Source organism: Ursus arctos, unplaced genomic scaffold, assembly GCF_023065955.2.
Source record: "Ursus arctos isolate Adak ecotype North America unplaced genomic scaffold, UrsArc2.0 scaffold_37, whole genome shotgun sequence".
Classification (NCBI taxonomy): domain Eukaryota; kingdom Metazoa; phylum Chordata; class Mammalia; order Carnivora; family Ursidae; genus Ursus; species Ursus arctos.
The window spans coordinates 16,281,460-16,302,753 of NW_026623053.1; the positions used below are offsets into that span (position 1 = coordinate 16,281,460).

The window sequence follows — 21,294 nt, forward strand, 5'->3', positions numbered from 1 at the left end:
GGGGGAATGAAGCATGAGAGACTATGGACTATGAGAAACAAACTGAGGGCTTCAGAGGGGAGGGGGTGGGGGAATGGGATAGACTGGTGATGGGTAGTAAGGAGGGCACATATTGCGTGGTGCACTGGGTGTTATACACAACTAATGAATCATCGAACTTTGCATCAGAAACCAGGGACGTACTGTATGGTGACTAACATAATATAATAAAAAAACATTAAAAAAAAAGATCAGAGCAGAAATTAATGAAACAGAGATTAAAAAGACAATAAAGAAGATCAATGAAACTAAGGGCTGGTTCTCTGAAAAGATAAAAATAACAATCCTTTACCTAGACCCACAAGAAAAAAAAAAAGCTCAAAGTCAGAAACGAAAAAAAAAAAAAGAAAGAAATGAAAGAAAGGGTGTTACAACCAATACCACAGCAATACAAAGGATCTTAAGAGGTTATTTTGAACAATTATATGCCAACAAATTGGTCGACCTAGAAGAAATGGATAAATTCCTAGAAATGTACAATCTTCCCAGATTGAATCATGAAGAAATAGAAATCTGAATAGACCAATCACTAGTAAGGAGACTGAATCAGTAATCAAAAACCTCCTAAAAAACAATATTCCAAGACCACCTGGCTTCACTGGTGAATTCTACGAAACATTCAAAGAAGTCTTAACACCTACCCCTCTCAAACTCTTCCAAAAAATTAAAGAGGAAGGAAAACTTTCAAACTCATTTTACATTACCCTCATACCAAAACTAGACAAGGACACCACAAAAGAAAATTAGAGGCCAAAATCCCTAATGAACATAGATGCAAAAATCCTCAACAAAATATTAGCCAACTGAGTTCAACAACACATAAAAGCAATCATACGCCATGATTAAGTGGGATTTATTCCAGGGAGACAAAGATGGCTCAACATTCACAAATCAACCAATGTGGTACACCACATTAACAAAAGGAAAGATAAAAATCATATGATTATTTCACTAGATGCAGAAAGTATTTGACAAAATTCAACACCCATTTATGATAAAAAGTCTCAACAAACTGGATATAAAGGGAATGTACCTCAACATAATAATAAAGGCCATATAAGACAAACCAGCTTCTAATATCATATTCAATGGTGAAAACTTGAAAGCTTGCCCACTATCCCCACTTTTATTCAACACAGTATTCAAAGTCCTAGCTATAGCAATTGGGTTAAGAAAAAGAAATTAATAGGTACACAAATTGGAAAGGAAGAATTAAAACTGTCACTATATGCTGATCACATGATACTATATATAGAAAACCCTGAAGATTCCATCAAAAAACTGTTAGAATAAACGAATTCAGTAAAATTGCAGGATACAAAATTAATACATAAAAACTCTGCTGTGTTTCTGTACAGTAATAATGAGCCACAAACAATCCCATTTATAATCACATCAAAAAGAATAAAATACCTAGGAATAAATTTAGCCAAGGAGGTGAAAGACCTACACAGTGAAAACTATAAGACACTGATGAAAGAAACTGAAGAAGACACAAATAAATGGAAAGATATTCCATGCTCATGAGCTGGAAGAATTAAGATTGTTAAAATATCCATACCACCCAATACAATGTACAGATTCAATGCAATCCCTATCAAAATATCAATAGCATTTTTCACAGAACTAGAACCAATAATTTTAAAATTTGTATGGAACAACAAAAGACTAAATAGCCAAATCAATTCTGAGAAAGAAGGACAAAGCTGGAGGTATCCTGCTCCCTATTTCAAATTATACTACAAAGCTGTAGTAATTACAACAGTGTGGTATTGGCATAAAAACAGACACAGAGATCAACAGAACAGAGAGCACAGAAAACACCCATGCATATATGGTCAATTAATTTACAATAAAGGAGGGTAAAATATACAATGGAGAAAGGATAGTCTCTTCAATAAATGGTGTTGGGAAAACTGGACAGCTATATGCTAAAGGATGAAACTGGACCACTATCTCATACCATACACAAAAATCAACTCAAAATGGATTGAAGACCTGAAAACATAAAACTCCTAAAAGAAAACACAGGCAGTAAGGTCCTTCACATTGGTCTTAGTGATGTTTTTAAGATGTCTCTTTAGGGAAGGGAAACAAAAGCAAAAATAAACAAGTGGGACTATATCAAACTAAAAAGTCTCTGCACAATGAAGAAAACCATCAACAAAACAAAAAGGGAACCTATTAATCGAAGCAGATATTTCCAAATCATATATCCAATAAGGGCATAACATATATAAAGAAATGTATAAAGAATTTATAAAGATTCATAAAACTCAATAAATATATATAAAATATATAAAAAGTATATAAAATATATAAAGAACTCCTATAACTCAATAACAAAAAACAATCCTATTAAAAAATGGACAAAGGATCCAAATAGATATTTTTCAAAAGAAGACATACAGATGGCCAATAGACACATGAAAAGATACCCAACATCACTAAACATCAGGGAAATGTAAATCAAAACCACAATGAGGTATCACCTTACGCCTGTCAAAATGACTATTATCAGAAAGACAAAAAAATAACAAGTGTTGGTGAGGAAGTGGAGAGAAGGAAACCCTTGTGCACTGTTGGTGGGACTGCAAACTGGTACAGCTACTCTGGAAAACAGTACAGAGGTTCCTCAAAAAATTAAAAATAGAACTACCATATGATGTAGTAATTCCACTACTGGGTATATATCTGAAGAAAACAAAAACACTAATTCAAAGAGGTATTTGCATCCCTATGTTCACTGCAGCATTACTGACAACAGCCAAGGTATGGAAGCAACCTAAGTGTCCACTGAAGGATGAATGGATAAAGAAGATGTGGTTTTTATACACAATGGAATACTATTCAGCCACAAAAAAAGAATGAAATCTTGCCATTTGCGATAACATGGCTGGACCTCAGGGTATTATGCTAAGTGAAGTAAGTTAGACAGAAAAAGAAAAATTTCATTCATATGTGCTTTCATTTATATGTGGAATCTAAAAAAACAAAACAAAACAAAATAAAACCCAGACCCACAGATATGAAGAACTGACTGGTGGTTGCCAGGACAAAGGGAAGGGTGGTGTAGAATGAGAGGAGAATTAAGAAGTAAAAACTTCTAAGGGCACCAGGGTGGCTCAGGTCAGGATCCTGACCAGTCCCAGGACTGAGTCCTGCCTTGGGCTCCCTGCTCAAGCGGGGAGTCTGCTTCTCCCTCTCCCTCTACCCCTATCCCCTGCTCGTGCTCTCTCTCTCTCAAGTAAGTAAGTAAGTAAGTAAGTAAGTAAGTAATAAATAAATAAATAAATAAATAAATAACAGCTTAAAAAAAAAAACTGGAATGGATAATCACCCATCCAAGGGCATCAAACTACAGTGAGAACCAGAGTAAATGTGGATCACACAGTGCAGCCCTTAATCTATGGGCCACTAGCTGCTCAGGATCCCTCTGGCCACTGCATGAACCTTGCAATAATGTGACCCTGCATTTCATGACTGAATTTCTTGGATCCTCCTCATCATATATTTGACCACATAAAAAATTTACTGAAAAGCATAATTTACTGTATAAATATAGAATATTAATATATTGATAAACAGGCCTTCTATTAGGCAGTATTCTCTACAGTTTCTATAAATACTTTGTCAAAGTAATCTATAAAAATCTGGGCTGACTCTGAAAGACAGTGAAAAGAAGATAGTACTTCTCAACTATTTTTTGGTTATTTAAAAATCGTACAGGAAATGCAGTGATTCAAACATATATAAAATTTTGTATACAATATTAGGAGTTCAATTCAGCTAGTCCCCTGAAACTTACCATGTAGACTCCAGGTCAAGAAAGTCTTATATTAATGCACTTTTCCCTCCACTGTTACATAAAGATGAATGAAAACATGATAATTAAACTCTAATAAGTAATACTTAAAACCTATCAAATAAAATCCTAAACAGGTTCTTTGGTGGCTTAAAAAATGCATTTAAGGAAGACATTCCCTTGAGGAATTTTACCAGTAACTGTTGCAACTTCAGCGGAGAAAGCTTGTTGATTAAGACTGCTTGTTTCAGAATCTATCTGCAGTGTGGTTAGACTAGCCACTTCCTGCTCTTCAGCACTCTGATGATGGCCAGAACCTGAATCCACATCAGCAGAGGATGTAATCCCAGCATCAGCTCCAAAGCCAAAATCTAAAGGAAGAAGAAATGCTAGTACATCGAAGTCTCAACTACAAAACGAAAGTATTTACAAAAGAGACAAAGCGGGGTGCATGGGTGGCTCAGTCAGTTAAACATCTGCCTTCAGCTCAGGTTATGATCCCAGGGTCCTGGGATCTAGCCCTGAGTCCAAGTCCCGGGCTCCCTGCTCAGCAGAGAGTCTGCTTCCCCCTCTCCCCTTGTGCTCTCTCCTCTCCCTCTCTCAAATAAATAAACCTAAAAAAAAAAAAAAAAAAAAAAAAGACGAACCTACTTCAGCAAAATGATTCAATATTAACATTCCCCCTAAATCTATTCTATTTATACACAAGTCAGACAAGTGCAAATAATGTTAACAGTTTGAAGTTTATAATTAGAAACAAATTTTTAAAGGTTCTCATAGCTTATTACTAACAACAATAAGGACAAAAAACAAACACATGTGATGTATCATCACTATTCTTTTCCAGGTTTTCTGATAGCTGGTAATATGCTTTTCAAGAATTTTAAAATCTCTAATATGGGTGTATACAATAAAAATGGCACATATGCGGTAAAAACCATTTTTGTCTTAAATCATATATTTCGTTCTGAGATCACAGTAGTATATAATCAATGAAGACAGAAAACATGTTTCTCCAGTGCATCTCCCAGCTCTTCACTAACTGGGTTCCCAAGGTTTTCATGTTCTTTTTAAAATTTTTGGTACTCTTCACTGCCAAGTGTAACACAGAATTATATCAGAAAAGCTATGTGGTAATGCTACAGCACCAAATAATATCAATGCTGTCATTTTAACATGAAGTGATAATTCAAAGGCTCTGGGTAATGAACATTGAACGTATCTGTATTAAACATACTGAAGCACTGAACTTAACTAGATAGTGGTTCCCAAATACAAGTGCATGAAACAGCATCAACTCATTACTATGTCCTTTATTCTAATGTCAAATCCACTCTAATTTTTTTCCTTTCTATATGTTTGGTTTTAAAATATCATTTGTTTTATGAAAGGACAGTGCTTTTTGTTTTTTAAGTGCCTTTAGTTTGGTGAAATACAGTGGTCCCAACTTGAATTCCCTAAAATTTCCTTTGGAATTTCACTGAAAAATGAAATCAAAATATGTGGGAACCCTTGTCTAATAACATTAGAGAGGAAGGTGATGGTTACATAACCTCTAAGTCAGTCTCAAACGGAAAACAATCAACAAGAAAACATATTGCTCAAATAGAAAAAGATACTTGCTGTCAAATTTTCGGCCATCATATTGGAAAGCGCTGAAAGAATCCGAATGACTATCTGAGCTGATAAGATCACTGCTCCCTGCACTGGCAGGAGAAGTCCATTCTGAGGGCACACCTGGGTCATCAATAGGGCGCATTTGGTTTTGCTTATTTAGAATATCAGGGAGGTCTTTGGGAATTTCAAGACTGCCTGGACTACTTCCTCTTCTTGTCATAGTCTAAAAATTCAAGAAACATCTTACTATTAAAAAAACTTATTAAACATCTGAAATCTTGAATTTCCAAGACAATCACAATAAATGTTGAGATTTAGGGTCTGAAGTAGGCGGGGGGAAACACAGTAACCAAACAATCTATGTAACTGTATGGAGCCATAACCTGAATTACTGTTGGTTTGTCTAAAGTAGAGATCCAGTTATGATATGGTGAAGACAATTATCATATGGTTTCACTCATTTATGGAACATAAGATGTAGGAAGATTAGTAGGAGAAGAAAGGGAAGAAGAAAGGGGGGGTAAACAGAAGGGGGAATGAACCATGAGAGACTATGGACTCTGGGAAACAAACTGAGGGCTTCAGAGGGGAGGGGGCTGGGGGAATGGGATAGGCTGGTGATGGGTAGTAAGGAGGGCACGTATTGCATGGTGCACTGGGTGTTACACGCAAGTAATGAATCATGGAACTTTACATCAAAAACTAAGGATGTACTGTATGGTGACTAACATAATATAAAAAAAATTATTTAAAAAAATGATATGGTGTTGGGCCTAAGACTCTTTAAGCCTCAAAAGGATCCATGGAGTGAAGTTAAGAGAGTAGAAAGAGCAAAGTATTCAAACAGAAAAAGCAGCAATAGTAGATATAGTGGAGGGAGGAAAGAGTGATGACAAAGAGGTTATTCTATAATGATTATATATAATGATTCTATTATCTTTTTCACATTCAAGGAAAAAACTAAACTAAAAATAAAAGGGAAATGTAATGGAGCTATAAACATTCACAAGTTCAAATCCAAATGGAGTGGCCCCTGGGTGACTCTTGATTTTAGCTCAGGTCATGAGCTCAGGATCCTGGAATTGAGCCTCATGTCGGGCTCTGTGATCAGTGGGAGTCTGCTTGAGATTCTCTCTCTCCCCGTTTCCCTCTGACCCTCCCCCTCCTCTCTCTCTACGTAAAAATCTTTTTAAAAAATCCAGTGGAATGTGACCATTTAAAAAAGGCAATTCCATATGTATTTATCTTTCCTTAGCAAACATTATTAGGGGTACAATTGCTCCTATTTTCATTCTGCCATAATTCTAATAAAACAAAGATACTTTAAAATCTATTCTGAAGTTATCTGTAATGATTATGTAATCAATATTTATGCTATCAAACTTATGGGAGTTGGGTCAGAAGACCTCTCTTGTTATTTTTCTTGCTAAGGGTCAGCAGTGGGCAGGAAGGTAACCTATGAGCAAATATGAAAAACAGAGGGAAGATTAGAAAGTAGGGGCTTATACCTAAGTAGTTAAGCATACAGGTATTCTTATCTTTTATTCTGGTCAAAATTATAAGCCTATTTGTTTTATGTTTTTAAATAAAAAATATTATAAAAGTATAATTTAAAATCTTAATTCAAAAAAGGGGTTAAATTTTAGAGGAAGATTATTTTGAATAAAAATTCACAAACATACACACACACACACACAGAGGTACATATCTTTTAGTTTCTCTACTCTCCTTGCTAAACCAAATAAATAAAATAAAACAACACTTACTGAGGCATTACCACTTCGAAGTCGTTCTGCTATAAACTCATCCATCAGATCAGGAACATTAGCATTGCTGCTGCCAATATCACTATTAAGAGGGGGCAGTTTTGGGCTCATGTCCTCTTTATTGACTAAAAATAAATAAATAACTATATATAGTGAGAAAAGACTTAACTGCATTTCCTGAATTTGAAACAAACAAAAACAACCCAAAACAAATCACCTATGCCGTATCAATTATTTGCCGAACATGCATTTATAAATAATTTCTCTCCCTTTAGATTTAATTTTAGGAATTAGTAAATTGATATTTACTTCATTTAACTAAGCAGATGTTAGTCAATCTTCAGTATAACCTTAAACAGCAAGAAAGCTTATAGATAAGCACTAGCTGGAGTTAGGTTAATATTGCCTATAAAGAAACTGGTATATTTATCTTTCTTCCTGCCTCTATGCTTCTATTTTGAGCCTTAAAAACTTAGAATTCCATTCTTGCCAAGGAATATTTGCAAGGAATCTATCCCTTGAATCTATGCACATCTCAGTGGGATATAAATGCATTTAAGTTTAGATAAAAAATCTATAATTGTGACATAATGTCATTTCTATTCACTACAAAGTCTAATTTTATTGCTTTAAGAAAAAAGAGGTTTATTTTCACAAAGGTTTTTCTGTAAAAAGAAAACCCACAAAAGTTATTTTGATTTCTTTATGACTACATTAACAAGAAAGTTTTAAACTTGGGGAAAAAACTTATAGAACATAAGATATTTACTTATTTCACTATTATACTGTTGAAAAGTTAATTTCTCTTCAATTAAAAGAAAACCAGCATTGCTTATATTCCTAACGAACTAAAAAGCATTTCAGGTTAAGAAAATACACTGGTCAAGAGTTCACTGTGAAATACCATTATCTTTATATTACTGGCCAGGCTTTGCTAAGCTGTCGAATACTGCCCTCAAGTGGCATTAATGGCTCAATGCAAGATGCATTATACAGCATTCTGTTAATCATGCTAACAAAACCATGTTAAACAAACAAAATCAAAACCTACCTTACTGCTGAAAGTTAATTTTCTATGTATGTAAAGTTATTTTAAATTTGAATCAAGATAAGAGAAGACAGTTACCATAATCTTGCTTTCTGTAATCTGTCCATAGAGGTTCCATATTTAAATCATGATTGGCTATCATGAAACCTTTATGCACATCTAAAATCTCAGAAAAAAGAAAAGTACTGGTAAGTGTTTTAAGGACTTGCATTCTATACAAATGAATGCAAAACTAAAAAGCCTACAGCTTGTTTTGAAATGGCTTACATGAAAAGTAACTAAATCCACTTTGAGATTTAAGAAATAATTTCTCCTTCAATAACTAAAAATGTTGGTGTTGGTTGTAGGACCTTGATTTCCATTATGTTACATAATGTCAAAGTAATTTTCTTCTAAGAAAAAATGATAAAACCCAGTAAATCAGCAATAAAAATAATGAACTCAATGAGATAGAGCCGGAGCCCTTTTAAATATAAACTACAAGGGGGCAGGGGAGAAAGTATTCCAACTACTTAGTAAACTTGATTTCATGGCTCATGTAGTACATACTCAGAAAAATATTTGATTTCGATAGCCTCTGAAAGGTCATTAAAATTTTCCTGTATCTTCCTCTTTCCTATCTTGTTCAGCAGCAAAGAGGTTTAACTAAATGCCTTATAAGGGAAATTAGTAATTTAAATAAACATTTTATGCTGGGAAAAATACAGCTGGGAAAAGGCGCATGCATAACCAAACAGAGAGAAAGCAGTGACCATCCCAAAGCTTTTTGATTGCTTATAGCTTGCTTCAATTGCATTAAGCCAAACTGGTGCTGTCTTTCTCCTTTTGCGCTCTGCACACTGTTAGTGCTCACCTGCAGCTTTCCTTCCAAAATAGCCCATTACATGACTGTACAGATCCCTCAGTGGAGCCTCTGGTGGCATTCTGTTCTGCCTCTGTGGGGAAACATTTGCCTTCGGCTTCGAAAGAGCATGTACAACAGTTTTATAAACGCCACCCAGGGAGCCCTGCTGTAGTCCTGCCTCATGACTTGATGATCTAAGAGTACTACGGCTACCTAACTGATTACTTGCAATCCCGTCTTTTTGTAATACAGTGGTGGGAATCTCTGCAGATTCCTTCATTGTTTTACTAACTGATGCTGTACCAACTGCATCTAGAGGCCTGTACACACCAGGTTTTACTAACTCTGTAAAACTACTGGAGCTGGCATGAGGGTTGCTGGCGCTGCTAGTGCCGCTACTACTGCTGCTGCTACCACTAAAGCCGCCAAGCTTCCGCAGTCTCATCTTCCATGGAGCCTCTTTGTTTTCCAGAGGATTATAAAACTGAACTGACTCAGTAGACGGTCTAAAAGTAACGTGAACGGTATTTCGTTTTTTAGTAGCAATTTTCATGATTTTGGCTCTATGAGTTACTGTTTCAGACAAGCTCCTTTTAGTTGGAGAAAGCTTGCTAGTGTTTGTAACATGAGGCAGTCTATGGTTAACAGGTGCTTTTAGTGAAGTTTTCTTGGCATGCATAACATGTGGGACAGTGGTTTTTTCATTAATTTGCACACCCTTAACCTTTTCGACTAGTGTTACATCTACACAGGCATCTAATTCTGTGGCTGTCTGTCTAAACAGGTGTTTCCTTTTTTCTTTATCACAAGGTCTATCCGAACTAGGTTCTGATGATTGTTTATCACTGTTTAGTTCCTTAGATTTTTCATAAGTTTTTGTTCTCATAAAACTGTCTAACTGGTTAGGTGCAATACTACTCATGAAGACAGCTGCGTTTGGTTCTTTTTGAAACTGAATGTTTTCAGGAGTCCCAGCAAAAGAGGCGGTATTTTCTGATTTACTTTCTTGGTCTATGTATTCTAACTTATCTAAAGATGATCGTTCATCCCTATTAACTGCAATAATCATTTCCTCAGAAGCTGCATCTTTGCCTAACTCATTTTTACTATGATTTTCCTGGTTTTCCTTAAAATATTCTTTCAGGGAGGAAAGAAGATCGTCATCTCCTTCAAGGTCAATGTACTGGATTTGTTCAAAAGCTGAATCTGCAAGTTCTACTGGATCTATTAAGTGACAAAGATGGTCATATATGCTATCACCAACTTCCAGAGAAGACTCTCTACTATGAGTATCAGTGATGTGGCTTTCAGTGGATCTAGTTATTGAAGAAGCCTCTGTGGAACTCTGCAAGCTTGGCGCATGACGGGATGAACTGTCAATGACAGGAACTGCACCTTTGGCTCGTTCAACAGTGAATGGTTCCAAGATGTCAGAAGTGCTGCTACTTCGAGGCAATGGCTGCTCCTCATTCAAAGCACCAAAAACTTCATTTCCCGTGTCTTCACTTTGTGAAAAATGTCTGACTCTAGTTGGGCGGGGAAGTATTTGAGCATCATCAATATCTGTAAAAAAGAAAAATTATGAAGAGTACGAACTATATGAACACGAAAAATATAGTATTAATTTCAACCATACCCTAAGCATATGCTTAAAACAAAAAAATTCTGAGATTTTTTGGTTATCTCAATGAAAAAACATCTATTAAAAATAGGAATCTGTTTTTAAATCATGATGGGCACAAGCCAATATAGCATGTAGTGTCAATGAATTAGAAAACTATCAGAATACATTTTAAAATGTTAACATGCATAGTAACAGTGAGGTAATGAAACATTTGGAAGTGCAGTTAAAGATAGAGCTGTGCCAATAAATTAAGCAATTTAAACTTGCTATTCAATTTTTCCTACTTAAGTTCCAAGCAAAAAAAAGATCTTAACACAGAAAGCTGATTTAAGTATTCCACTGTAGAATCTTTTGGGTCTCATAAATTCTTATTTCTTCTTTACCAGGCAAGAGGCATTATCTTTTCTTCAAATCTTGCCTATCTGTTTGATCACATGTTACAAATGGAAATCTCCACCCTCTTCCAAAAGTTCTCTTTGCCAGGAAACTATTTATCTGTTCTACTGAGGTGTTTTATTTTTTATAGCATTAATATCTATTCACTCTATCAAATAAAAAGCAGTGTTAAAAAATTGTTGTTCTTTTTTTTCCATTTCTCACAAACACCATTTAATCTACTAGGAAGAAACCTCTGCCTATCATTGGCCCTTACCATTAAACAAACATGAAACCTTAAAAACTGTATCTAGGTCTTTTGGGGTACCTGGGTGGCTCAGTAGGTAAAGTGTCCAAACTCTTGATTTCGGCTCCGGTCATAATCTCAGGGTCCTGGGACCGAGCCTGCATTGAGCTCCATGCTCAGCAGGGAGTCTGCTTGGGATTCTTTCCCTCTCCCTTCCCCCTGCTCGTGCATGCACGCATTCTCTCTCTCAATAAAATCTTAAAAAAAAAAAAAAAGTGTCTACGTCTTCTTACATCTCTAAGATTTTACAGTCAAAATGGACATTACAGATTATCTCGTTTAATTCTCTTACTCAGGAAATTGAGGCCCGAAGAGGTGAAACCATAAAGTATGAGAAGCAGGCTTTATGTTCCATGTCACTGCATTGCTTTCGCTCTTAAGTATATGGTAAATCCTCAAAAATATTTATGAAATTGAAAGTCACAACTTGAAATACTATTAAACTATAGGTATATGCAAATTAGAAATTTTAAAATTAGGGGCGCCTGGGTGGCACAGTCGTTAAGCGTCTGCCTTTGGCTCAGGGCGTGATCCCGGCGTTCTGGGATCAAGCCCCACATCAGGCTCCTCTGCTGGGAGCCTGCTTCTTCCTCTCCCACTCCCCCTGCTGTGTTCCCTCTCTCGCTGGCTGTCTCTCTGTCAAATAAATAAATAATCTTTAAAAAAAAAAAAGAAATTTTAAAATTAAAGTACAGTGTCTATGAATCCACCTTGGCCTTTATATCACCAAGAAAAAAGTAAAAAAAAATTTTTTTGCTTTTAAGCCAGCAAAATATAATGAAAAAAGGACAAAGAATCAAAAAGTCAGATGTTGTTACTCATTAGGCTTATAATGCAAAGGTTGTAAGTAACAGAACCGTAACTGAAAATGAGATTTAGATCCACAGTAAAACAGTGACTTATCCAAGATCACAAATTAACTTATTGATTGTGCTAGGTCTAGAACTTAGGTTTTCTTACTCCAGATTCTGAAACCAGTGTTCTCATTTATAAAATGGAGACAGTAATTCAAAATACTCTTGGGAACCATGCTATGAATAAAAGGAGGCTGGTCCTTCTGCCATTTTATCCGTATCGACTTCTTTGTACAAGGTCCACAAGGAGTCACTTTATACATAGATTCAGAACAAGGGAACTTTGTATTATGATAAGATTCCACTATATTCCTGAAGATACATTTAGATTCCAAGCACAGGTCAAATACACAATACCATGAGAAGTTAAGACAATTAATTTATTTTACCATTAAGTTGAGGGGAATATTCTAAAAATGACATTGGCTTTCTTCTTCATACACTCCATTTAAAAATTCTTCTAAATTAAAAGTGAAACATTTCCTTAGAAACTAAACATTTATGCATTTATACCCATTATTTATTATTGCAGCACATAACTAATGCTTATTTGTCTGTCCTAAGGAATGTAAGTATTTTGGTTTTATTTTATCTCCCATAATAGGTCATTACAACCTCTGCCTAGAGGACAGAAATTACATTTAAGATGCATTTCAAGTTTCTTTCCACAAAATATCCTAATAGGACTTAGCAAAGGATAAAAACTAATTTTCGACCAAAATTCTTAAAAATTTTGTAGTTGAGAGTTTAATCTGCTCCAGTTCAAAATTAAAATTTTATTTTATTTTTTTTAAAGATTTTTAAAATTTATTTGACAGAGAGAGACAGCCAGCGAGAGAGGGAACAGAAGCAGGGAGAGTGGGAGAGGAAAAAGCAGGCTCCTAGCGGAGGAGCCTGATGTGGGGCTCGATCCCAGAACACTGGGATCACGTCCTGAGACGAAGGCAGACGCTTAACGACTGCGCCACCCAGGCGCCCCCAAAATTAAAATGTTAAAACCTTAAACAAACTGAGGGCTTCAGAGGGGAGGGGGGTGGGGGAATGGGATAGACTGGTGATGGGTAGTAAGGAGGGCACGTATTGCATGGTGCACTGGGTGTTATATGCAACTAATGAATCACTGAACTTTACATCAGCAACCAGGGATGTACTGTATGGTGACTAACATAATATAATAAAAAAAAACATTAAAATAAAAAAAATAAAATAAAAATAAAAGCTAATGTTATGGGGTGCCTGGGTGGCTCAGTTTAAGCATCAGACTTTCAGCTCAGGTCATGATCCCAGGGTCCTCCCATGTCAGGCTCCTTACTTCAGCGGGGAGCCTGCTTCTCCCTCTCCCTCTGCCTGCCACTCCCCCTGCTTATGCTCTCTCTCTGTCAAATAAATAAAATCTTAAAAAAAAAAAGGTAATGTTATGATTCTAGCAAATATATGAACTTCAGAAAAGCAGAATATTAGTTTTAAGTTCCTTTATTGACATTTCATAATTTTTCTATTCTAAACAAGCCAGTAAAGATTACTGTGAAGTTTTTTTGAGAATTTCTTCCCAACCCAGTCCTCACCTTGCATAATCAGAATATTTAGCCACTATTTCAGTCTGTTTTTTCCCTAAACTTTTTTTTATCATATATGAATATCCAATATTTTCATGCAAGTTTAAGAGGGCAAGAGCTTTAAAAAATATATTTTTCTATCAATAATGTACTGCTTGAGAATTTAAGTTTAAATTTAAACAAAAAATAATATTTAAGCTTTAAATATAGTTCTCACATGGGCATGTAAGAATAGTAACTGAATAACCTCAAAGAAGAAAATAATTGCTGACTTAAGCATAAGTAACTGGAGCAAGCCTTCAATTTAAAGAAATGCTGTATACCTGCATTTTGTTAAGGAGAAAAAGACTAAATGAAAGCTAAACCATATAGTCTCTTCTACATGCTAGGCATTGTTACAAGCATCTTACACATATTAACTCATTTAATCCTCACAACAACACTGTGAAGTAGGTGTTGTTATCCCCATTTTATGAAGAAACTATTTAAGTGACCTGTCTGAGGTTACACAGCTAGAAAGTGGAGAGGTGGGATTTGAGATAAAAATTAGTCCATGTTCTAAGTATCCTGAGTAATATATATCATATATTCATGAAATAATTAATTTTTTTTTAAATTGGCAAAAATTAATTGTATTAAGAAATGATAAAGCAGCATAATCATTTATCTCTATAAAGATAAGAATTTAAGAAATAAAAACTTAGTCAAATACAAATATTAGTAAATTATACAGAAGAAAACAACCAACAAACTTTGCACTGGATTGCTGAAAATAACAGTGGCTTTAGGTTTAACAAAAATGGGTCTTCAATACAATTATGCTGCTTATATTTTACTTTGAAAAATAGAAGCCTCTAAATTAAATGATTTTAATCTAAAGTATTAGTAACCATTAAATGAGCAAAACAAGAAAAAAGTTTTTTAACAAATTTTTAAAAACTTTTGAACATTGATAAAATGCTTCCTATAGAGCGTACAAAGTGCTAGAAATGTCAAGTTTTATCTCTGGATTTTCTTAATAATGTTTAGTATGAAAGTGCTGGAAATTACTTCTGGATTAGTTTTTTTTTCCTGACTATTCTGTTTCAAAGAAAAGTTTCCTTTGCTATTTTGAATGATAAGCTGTAAATTAAAGTGTAATATTAGCTTGCAATGTATAAAAAAAATTTTCTTTCCACTGGAATTATGTTTCTTCAGGATTCTGTTTGTATTAACATCACAATATCCCCATTGCTTGAAATAATCCTTGTCACATAGTGGAGGCTTAGTACACTAATAGTGGTAGAAGGATAGCATCTCTTTTATATTAAAAATTAGTAGCTGCTAATTCATAAAATATCAAGCTAGTTCCTCAGGAAAATAAATCTCTTAAGTTATAACACTAGCATACCACAGGAAATTTTAACAATTTTAGAAAACAGGTACAGAATCACGTGCCAAATCCCTTTTACCCAAAGTTAAATTCTATTCTCGATCAATCATAAACACTAGCAATCAGTAATATTTTTAAGCTCCTGAATTCATAAAAATCATTTATACTAGTTTACAAAGAAGTTCATGCCATTTTAAAGCTGAAGTTTTTTTCTGGATTTACCTAAAAGAAATGACAATGTCCTTCATGTAATTAAAAAATGTTTTTGCCTATTTGGGTAACATGGCAATGTACTTTCAAGGTAAGAACCACAGAGCATCCATGTTTCCAATTTTATTACTAACAGAGTCTAGTAAAATCTATTTTTAAGACTGGATGTTCAATTTATAGGCAATTCAAAGCAGTATCTACATCACTGAAATCATGGGAAAACTGTTTATGCTGATGTTTTGTTGCAATTGTGAGTCTTATTTTATTGCTTTTATTTTGGTCATTGACAGAAATGCTACTGGTTTTTCTAAATTACTCTTACACTGGCAACTTTGCTGAACTTTTACATATTCTCATAGTTTTATCAACTTGGTTTTCCCAGTTATTAAATCAGGAAGGCTCCTTCTGATGCCCCAATGTCATAATTCTCTTGCTTAGAGAAATTAATAAAGAAATTTTAACTCACAAAAAAATTAAAAGCAACAAATCAACTTCAAATAATTAATTTTAATTTTAGACCACTAAAATTTAAAACACTAGACTATCCTCTACTCTTTTATCCTTCTAATATTGTTTCCCTTACTCTTAAATTTTAGGAATAGACAGATAACCAATACATTTTTTATGTTAAGAAAATTACACTGTTTTGTTTATGAACATGTTATATAACGCCACTTTAAGTTAGCTTCAAGTTTTGAGATGTACTTTTAAAAAATACAAATTATTTCAGCAAAAACAAAACAAAACAAATCAGATTTGGAATTATGCTAGAACCAGCAGATTACAGGTAGAAAATCTGTAAAAGATTACTATCACATATTGATGGTAAGACAGCAATTCCTTGGTGTGTAAAGAAGGGCCTACTTGTTTGGTTGGAGGTGATTAGGCAGAATTTAGGAACAGGATGGGGCATGAGAGCTAACATTTTCTTTCTCCTGATACTCAGAAAACACAAGTAGAAAGATCAAAACATTTTTGCTCTACAGAGCTCAATTCAAATAATGAAGCCCTGTTAAACAACATTAGCAGCCTATGTAATATGGCCTAGATAGACTAGAGTCTAAGAGTAAGCATGACAAACAAGTTAGCAGTTGAGAACTAGTTCAAAGAAAGCAGATCTGTAAACTTAATTTCTGGGTGAGAAACCCACACTACTTAATTAGAAAATAATAAGAAACAGTTGGAAAAGTATAAACAAAGTCAGGTGCCCACGCTGCTTATGGTTTTTTACATCGCTTCTTTCACTGAAGTATTATTTTTGGCAATAAAAGCTAATTTGCTCAAGAACAATTACTGAGATTTCTGGCTTCTCTGTCAACCATTTATCAGAAAAAGAAAGACTGTTTAGCCTAGCCTACCAAATGTTTAATTAAAAGTATAATCTAGTTTAAGAATAAGGGACAGGGAGCGCATGCTTGCCCAGACACCTGTATTACTTGTAGAGCTTTAAAAACTAATGTTAGATGCTAGTGCAACCCCCAGAATATTACATCAAAACCTGAGGGAGATGCCTGGGAAAAAATATTTCAATTGTTACACATGAGTCTATTGTTAAGAACTAATGAGACATATAGAGCAAATGCCTTTGAATTAGTCCCCCAGCTTAAGAAAAACTCTTCAATGATATTCAGCTATTCAAATAGTTTGGTCTGTATAAAGCTATAAAGAGCATAAATAGCATCACATAACAGTGTAGGTAGAATGGACATCTAAAACAAGAATACTGGAGGAGAAAAAGGGGCTGGACAGAAATAGGGTGCTTCAAAAGCTGATGGCCCATTTTTTAACATCTTAGGGTTAAAAAGGAAAAAGGAATTAAACAGTTTCCTTTTACCCTCATAAGTATTCAAGAGTATTAGGTAAATATTTTTCCAGAGAACTCTACTTCTAACCAAAAGCTAGAGTGACTGTCTATGAGTGTTTTCACTGTTTTTTTGGTGAAGTAGTTACAGAAACCTCAGCTCCTGATCTTAAATGATTTCATTCACAAGTCACTTCTCAGGAAAGAGGAGTTTTTGCTGCTACTTTATATGTTCCTTGCCTCTTTTAAGTCTTAAAAGAAAAATGGTTTTTACTAAAATGAACCAAGTCTAAATTTGGTTTTATGTCTTATATGTAGTACACATGCACAAAAAACTGGAAGCAACTGCCTTGTAAGTTATCAATAATAAGCACTGGTTTGGAGGATTATGTATATTTTTCATATACTTTTCTATATAATCCATATTTTCTAAAATTAACATTATTTTGATAAACAGATATGAAGTTTGTTTTGATTTAGTGACTGATATCTCACCATTATCCTACTCTTTAAATCTATCACAGAATGCATGTTATCCCAAATGAAGGAAATGAAAACAAAAATAGAACTGCCACTTAGAAAATTCCTTTCATTCTTCCTAAAACACCTTCCCCATTAAATCACTAAAAGGTAATCTTTTTGTATTATGTATTTACAGTGAAGTAAGGATTCTGAAATAGACACCTACCCTAGTGAAGGCACTACCTTACATTTTAAAGGCAACAGCTCACCTTTATTTTAGCTTTTAAAAAATATTTCAGCACTTAACATGCATATTTGCCAAAATATTATTTAAGTTGCAGACAAGAAATTTTGTAAAGCCCTTAAGATTCTAAGGAAAAATAAATCTTCCTGACAGTTTTAACACAGCAGGGGAGTATTTGATCCAAACATTTAAGAATTAGTGTCCAAGGGGCACCTGGGTGGCTCACTTGGTTAGGGTTCTGCCTTCCTTTGGCTCAGGTCATGTTCCCAGGATCCTGGGATCAAGCCCTGCATTGTGTTGGGCTCCCTGCTCAGCGGGGAGTCTGCTTCTCCCTCTCCCTCTGCCCCCGCCGCCCCTGCTTTGGGTGCTCCTGTGCTTGTGCTCTCTCTCCCTCACAAATAAATAATATCTTTTAAAAAAAGATCTAGTGGCCAAAATTCATTTCAGTTTTTCTAAACATGTCAAAAATGGTTTGCAGTAAATGCTTTAAAAATATTTCTTAAAACTAAAAAAAGCTTGAAGCAAAAAATATATCTCAGAGAAGTTTACAACAAATTGGGAGTTTCTTTTAGCTATATACAGTAAGTTATAAGAACAGAAATATTGTTTTGCCCATTTATGTAACTTAAATTATAATTTGATGCAATCAACCAAAATCAGTGCTACTTACATAGGAATGTACAGTGCTTAAATGGAGCGCCAAAGAGACAAAATATCCAAATTCTTTATTTGTAGCTAAACATCATATGTAACAAAAATATTTGCTGTTTTCTTCTGTATATTCAAATTTATATTATTCCATTTACATATTTTCTAATCTTGCTACTCTTTGCATCGATAGCTTAAATTATTTAGGTAGCCTAATCTTACTGCTGTCAAATATATATTCATTCATCATCAAATACTTATTGAGCACCCAGGTTTGGATTTGAGGCCAAATTTTCTGTTTTATTATTGTCATCCATAAAACTGCAAAGTCAACTATCAATTTCATTATACAATTCATCAGAGATTCATTATTTCTATTATACTTTGGTTCTAAAAAATAATATTGAACACTTCTCAAAAACACAATAAAGAATATGTCTAAATATTTATCATTCAAGGTATCTTGAACTAGAAAACACAAACATACCACAACCAATAACTGAATAGTTTATTTTCTCATTTTTAGAAAAGTAAAATACTAAGTTTTATTCATTTACAGTGTTTTCAAAGAAAACCAACCACAGGAGTGTCTATTTTTCTACATATATTCACCTTTCAATATGTCTGACTGAAATCTCTGATCTTAATTAGATTACAGATGGTGGAAAGCACTTCAACTGAAATATCATCATTAATAAAAAATTAAAATAATAATAATAATGCACCTTCCCTTTGGGACGCCTGGATGGCTCAGCTGGTTAAGTGGCTGACTTGATTTTGGTTTGGTTCCTGATCTTGGGGTCCTGGGATCAAGCCCCATGTCAGGCTCCACGCTCAGCGGGGAGTCTACTTCAGGATTCTCTCTCCCCCTCTGCTCTCTCCACCCCCCACCCCCACTCTCTATCTCCCTCTGAAATAAATAAGTCAATCTTTTTTTTTTTTTTTTTGAAAAAAAGCACCTTCCCTCGCATAAACCTTTAATCCATTAAGAACCGAAAGGATAAAGACAGGTGGTTTAAAAGAAAAAAAAAAGTCAACCTCACCAAAAGTGGCACTGTCAAGGAAACACACTTAAGAAGAGTAGTAAGAAAGTACCTAAAAATGTACAAGTCATTTTCTTCAAGCTAGCACATTTTGCATAGTAACTATGTTTGCTTCTGTCTAAAAGATAAGACACTATATGATTTTATTCACACAAAATTATTTTTTAAAAAAGCTACAGTGACAGAAATCAAAAGCGATTATGTGGGGGAGGGGTACTGACTTGAAAGTGTCACTAGGGAATTTGGGGGATAATGGAAATGTTCTACATTTTCTTTGGGATAACAGTTAATAGGAGTGTGTATAATTCTCAAAAATCATTGAACTGATGCCAGGATCTATACATTTTATTACATGTTAATTAAACCTTATTAAAGAGCAGACCATCTCATCCTAGTACTGGGGATCAATGACCTGAGACGGAACTGAAAAGGTGACCAGGTTTTGAGGTTCCTTAAAAATTGGGGCTTCATAGAATGGTTTTCTTTATTCGGCTTAAAAGTGAGTTCTTAGAATTCTATATCCTATTATAATCTAATATAATCTAACACAGATACAAAGATTTATTCCAAAGCAACTCTAAGAGTATGTACTTTTCTCAATTATTGATTCCCCTTACTTACTTCCATTACTACAGATGATGGAGACGCATTATTCAAGATTTACCAAATCATTAGTCAAAACAATGGGAAATTAAAAGTCAAGGCTCTGATTGTTACCTTTCAAATCATCTTTTGTCAGACACCTATAATGACATAAATATATATTACTACTTCTTTTAACCACCTGAGAAGAAAAAACTCAACTGTAAACAGAAAAAAATTGACAACCAAAAATATTGGACATTGGCACAGCACTAAACTTAGCACTTCCAGAATGAATGCCAGGATAGCATTAGAATTCAAATAACTCAAAATGTTGATTTCTCAGCCACTTTCCCAATTTCCCATGCCTCCCCCATAGAAATTAACTTTGAAGAGTTTATTTGATTAAGCAAAATTTGAAAGCAGAAGGATTAAAAAGTGAAAAAGGTGGTGCAGAAATTAGCAGAGGTGGCACTACCTGAAAGCTCATCAGAAAGGGGAGTGAGAACAATATCAGGCAAGAAGGGTTTGGAAGTATGGATCAGAACAGGAGCACTTTTAGCACTGCGTATATAGGCCGATGGCAGAGCACATTCACCAATGGATCGGCTTCTCATGGCTTTAAAAAGGAAAAGAAAGAAGTGGGGAAGGAAAAAAGAAGAGTGACTATAATGAAAGGCTTGTGTCACAGAAAAAGCAGCAACAGAGAAAACTAAAAGATACAAAGGAAGGAAATTTTAAATTAAAACATTTCAGCACGGCAAATACTGGCAAGCTGTAAGAAAAGAAATCAGAGAACACATGACATTTCCAATGTAAAGTTTTTGGTGTAAAGCAGGAAAATGCTTTTTATTATTAGCAGTTACAATGGTATAGCATTAAAAATCAGCAGACACTTTAAATTAGCACTATGTTCTCAAATCAAGGGTTGAAAAGTTCATTGAATGGAAACACTGAAAAGAACTCAACATTATTAGTTTAAAGAAAATTTGGTACTATATTTGGGCATTTCTCTGAGCCATTATGAGGCAATTCCGAGTCATTCTTCTTAATGAAGCTGAATTCCAAAAACAAATCATTTCTACTTTCATACTCTT

The 21,294-nt window shown here is 34.5% G+C and overlaps 1 protein-coding gene across 5 annotated transcripts in view; it reads right to left on the reverse strand.

Annotated features, from left to right (window-relative positions):
- RALGAPA1 (Ral GTPase activating protein catalytic subunit alpha 1) overlaps positions 1-21,294 on the reverse strand; it is a 258,914-nt gene that overhangs the window by 138,122 nt on the left and 99,498 nt on the right. For 2 of the 5 annotated variants that reach the window (XM_044389462.3, XM_048221106.2), the window contains 5 exons: positions 20,676-20,816; positions 9,129-10,682; positions 7,228-7,352; positions 5,468-5,684; positions 4,039-4,215 (listed from right to left, as the gene is read on the reverse strand). In XM_044389462.3, coding sequence (XP_044245397.1) covers positions 4,039-4,215; positions 5,468-5,684; positions 7,228-7,352; positions 9,129-10,682; positions 20,676-20,816 — 2,214 coding nt within the window. The remainder of the gene's footprint in view (positions 1-4,038; positions 4,216-5,467; positions 5,685-7,227; positions 7,353-9,128; positions 10,683-20,675; positions 20,817-21,294) is intronic. The other 3 variants (XM_048221044.2, XM_026513605.4, XM_057306476.1) reach the window with 2 other exon arrangements.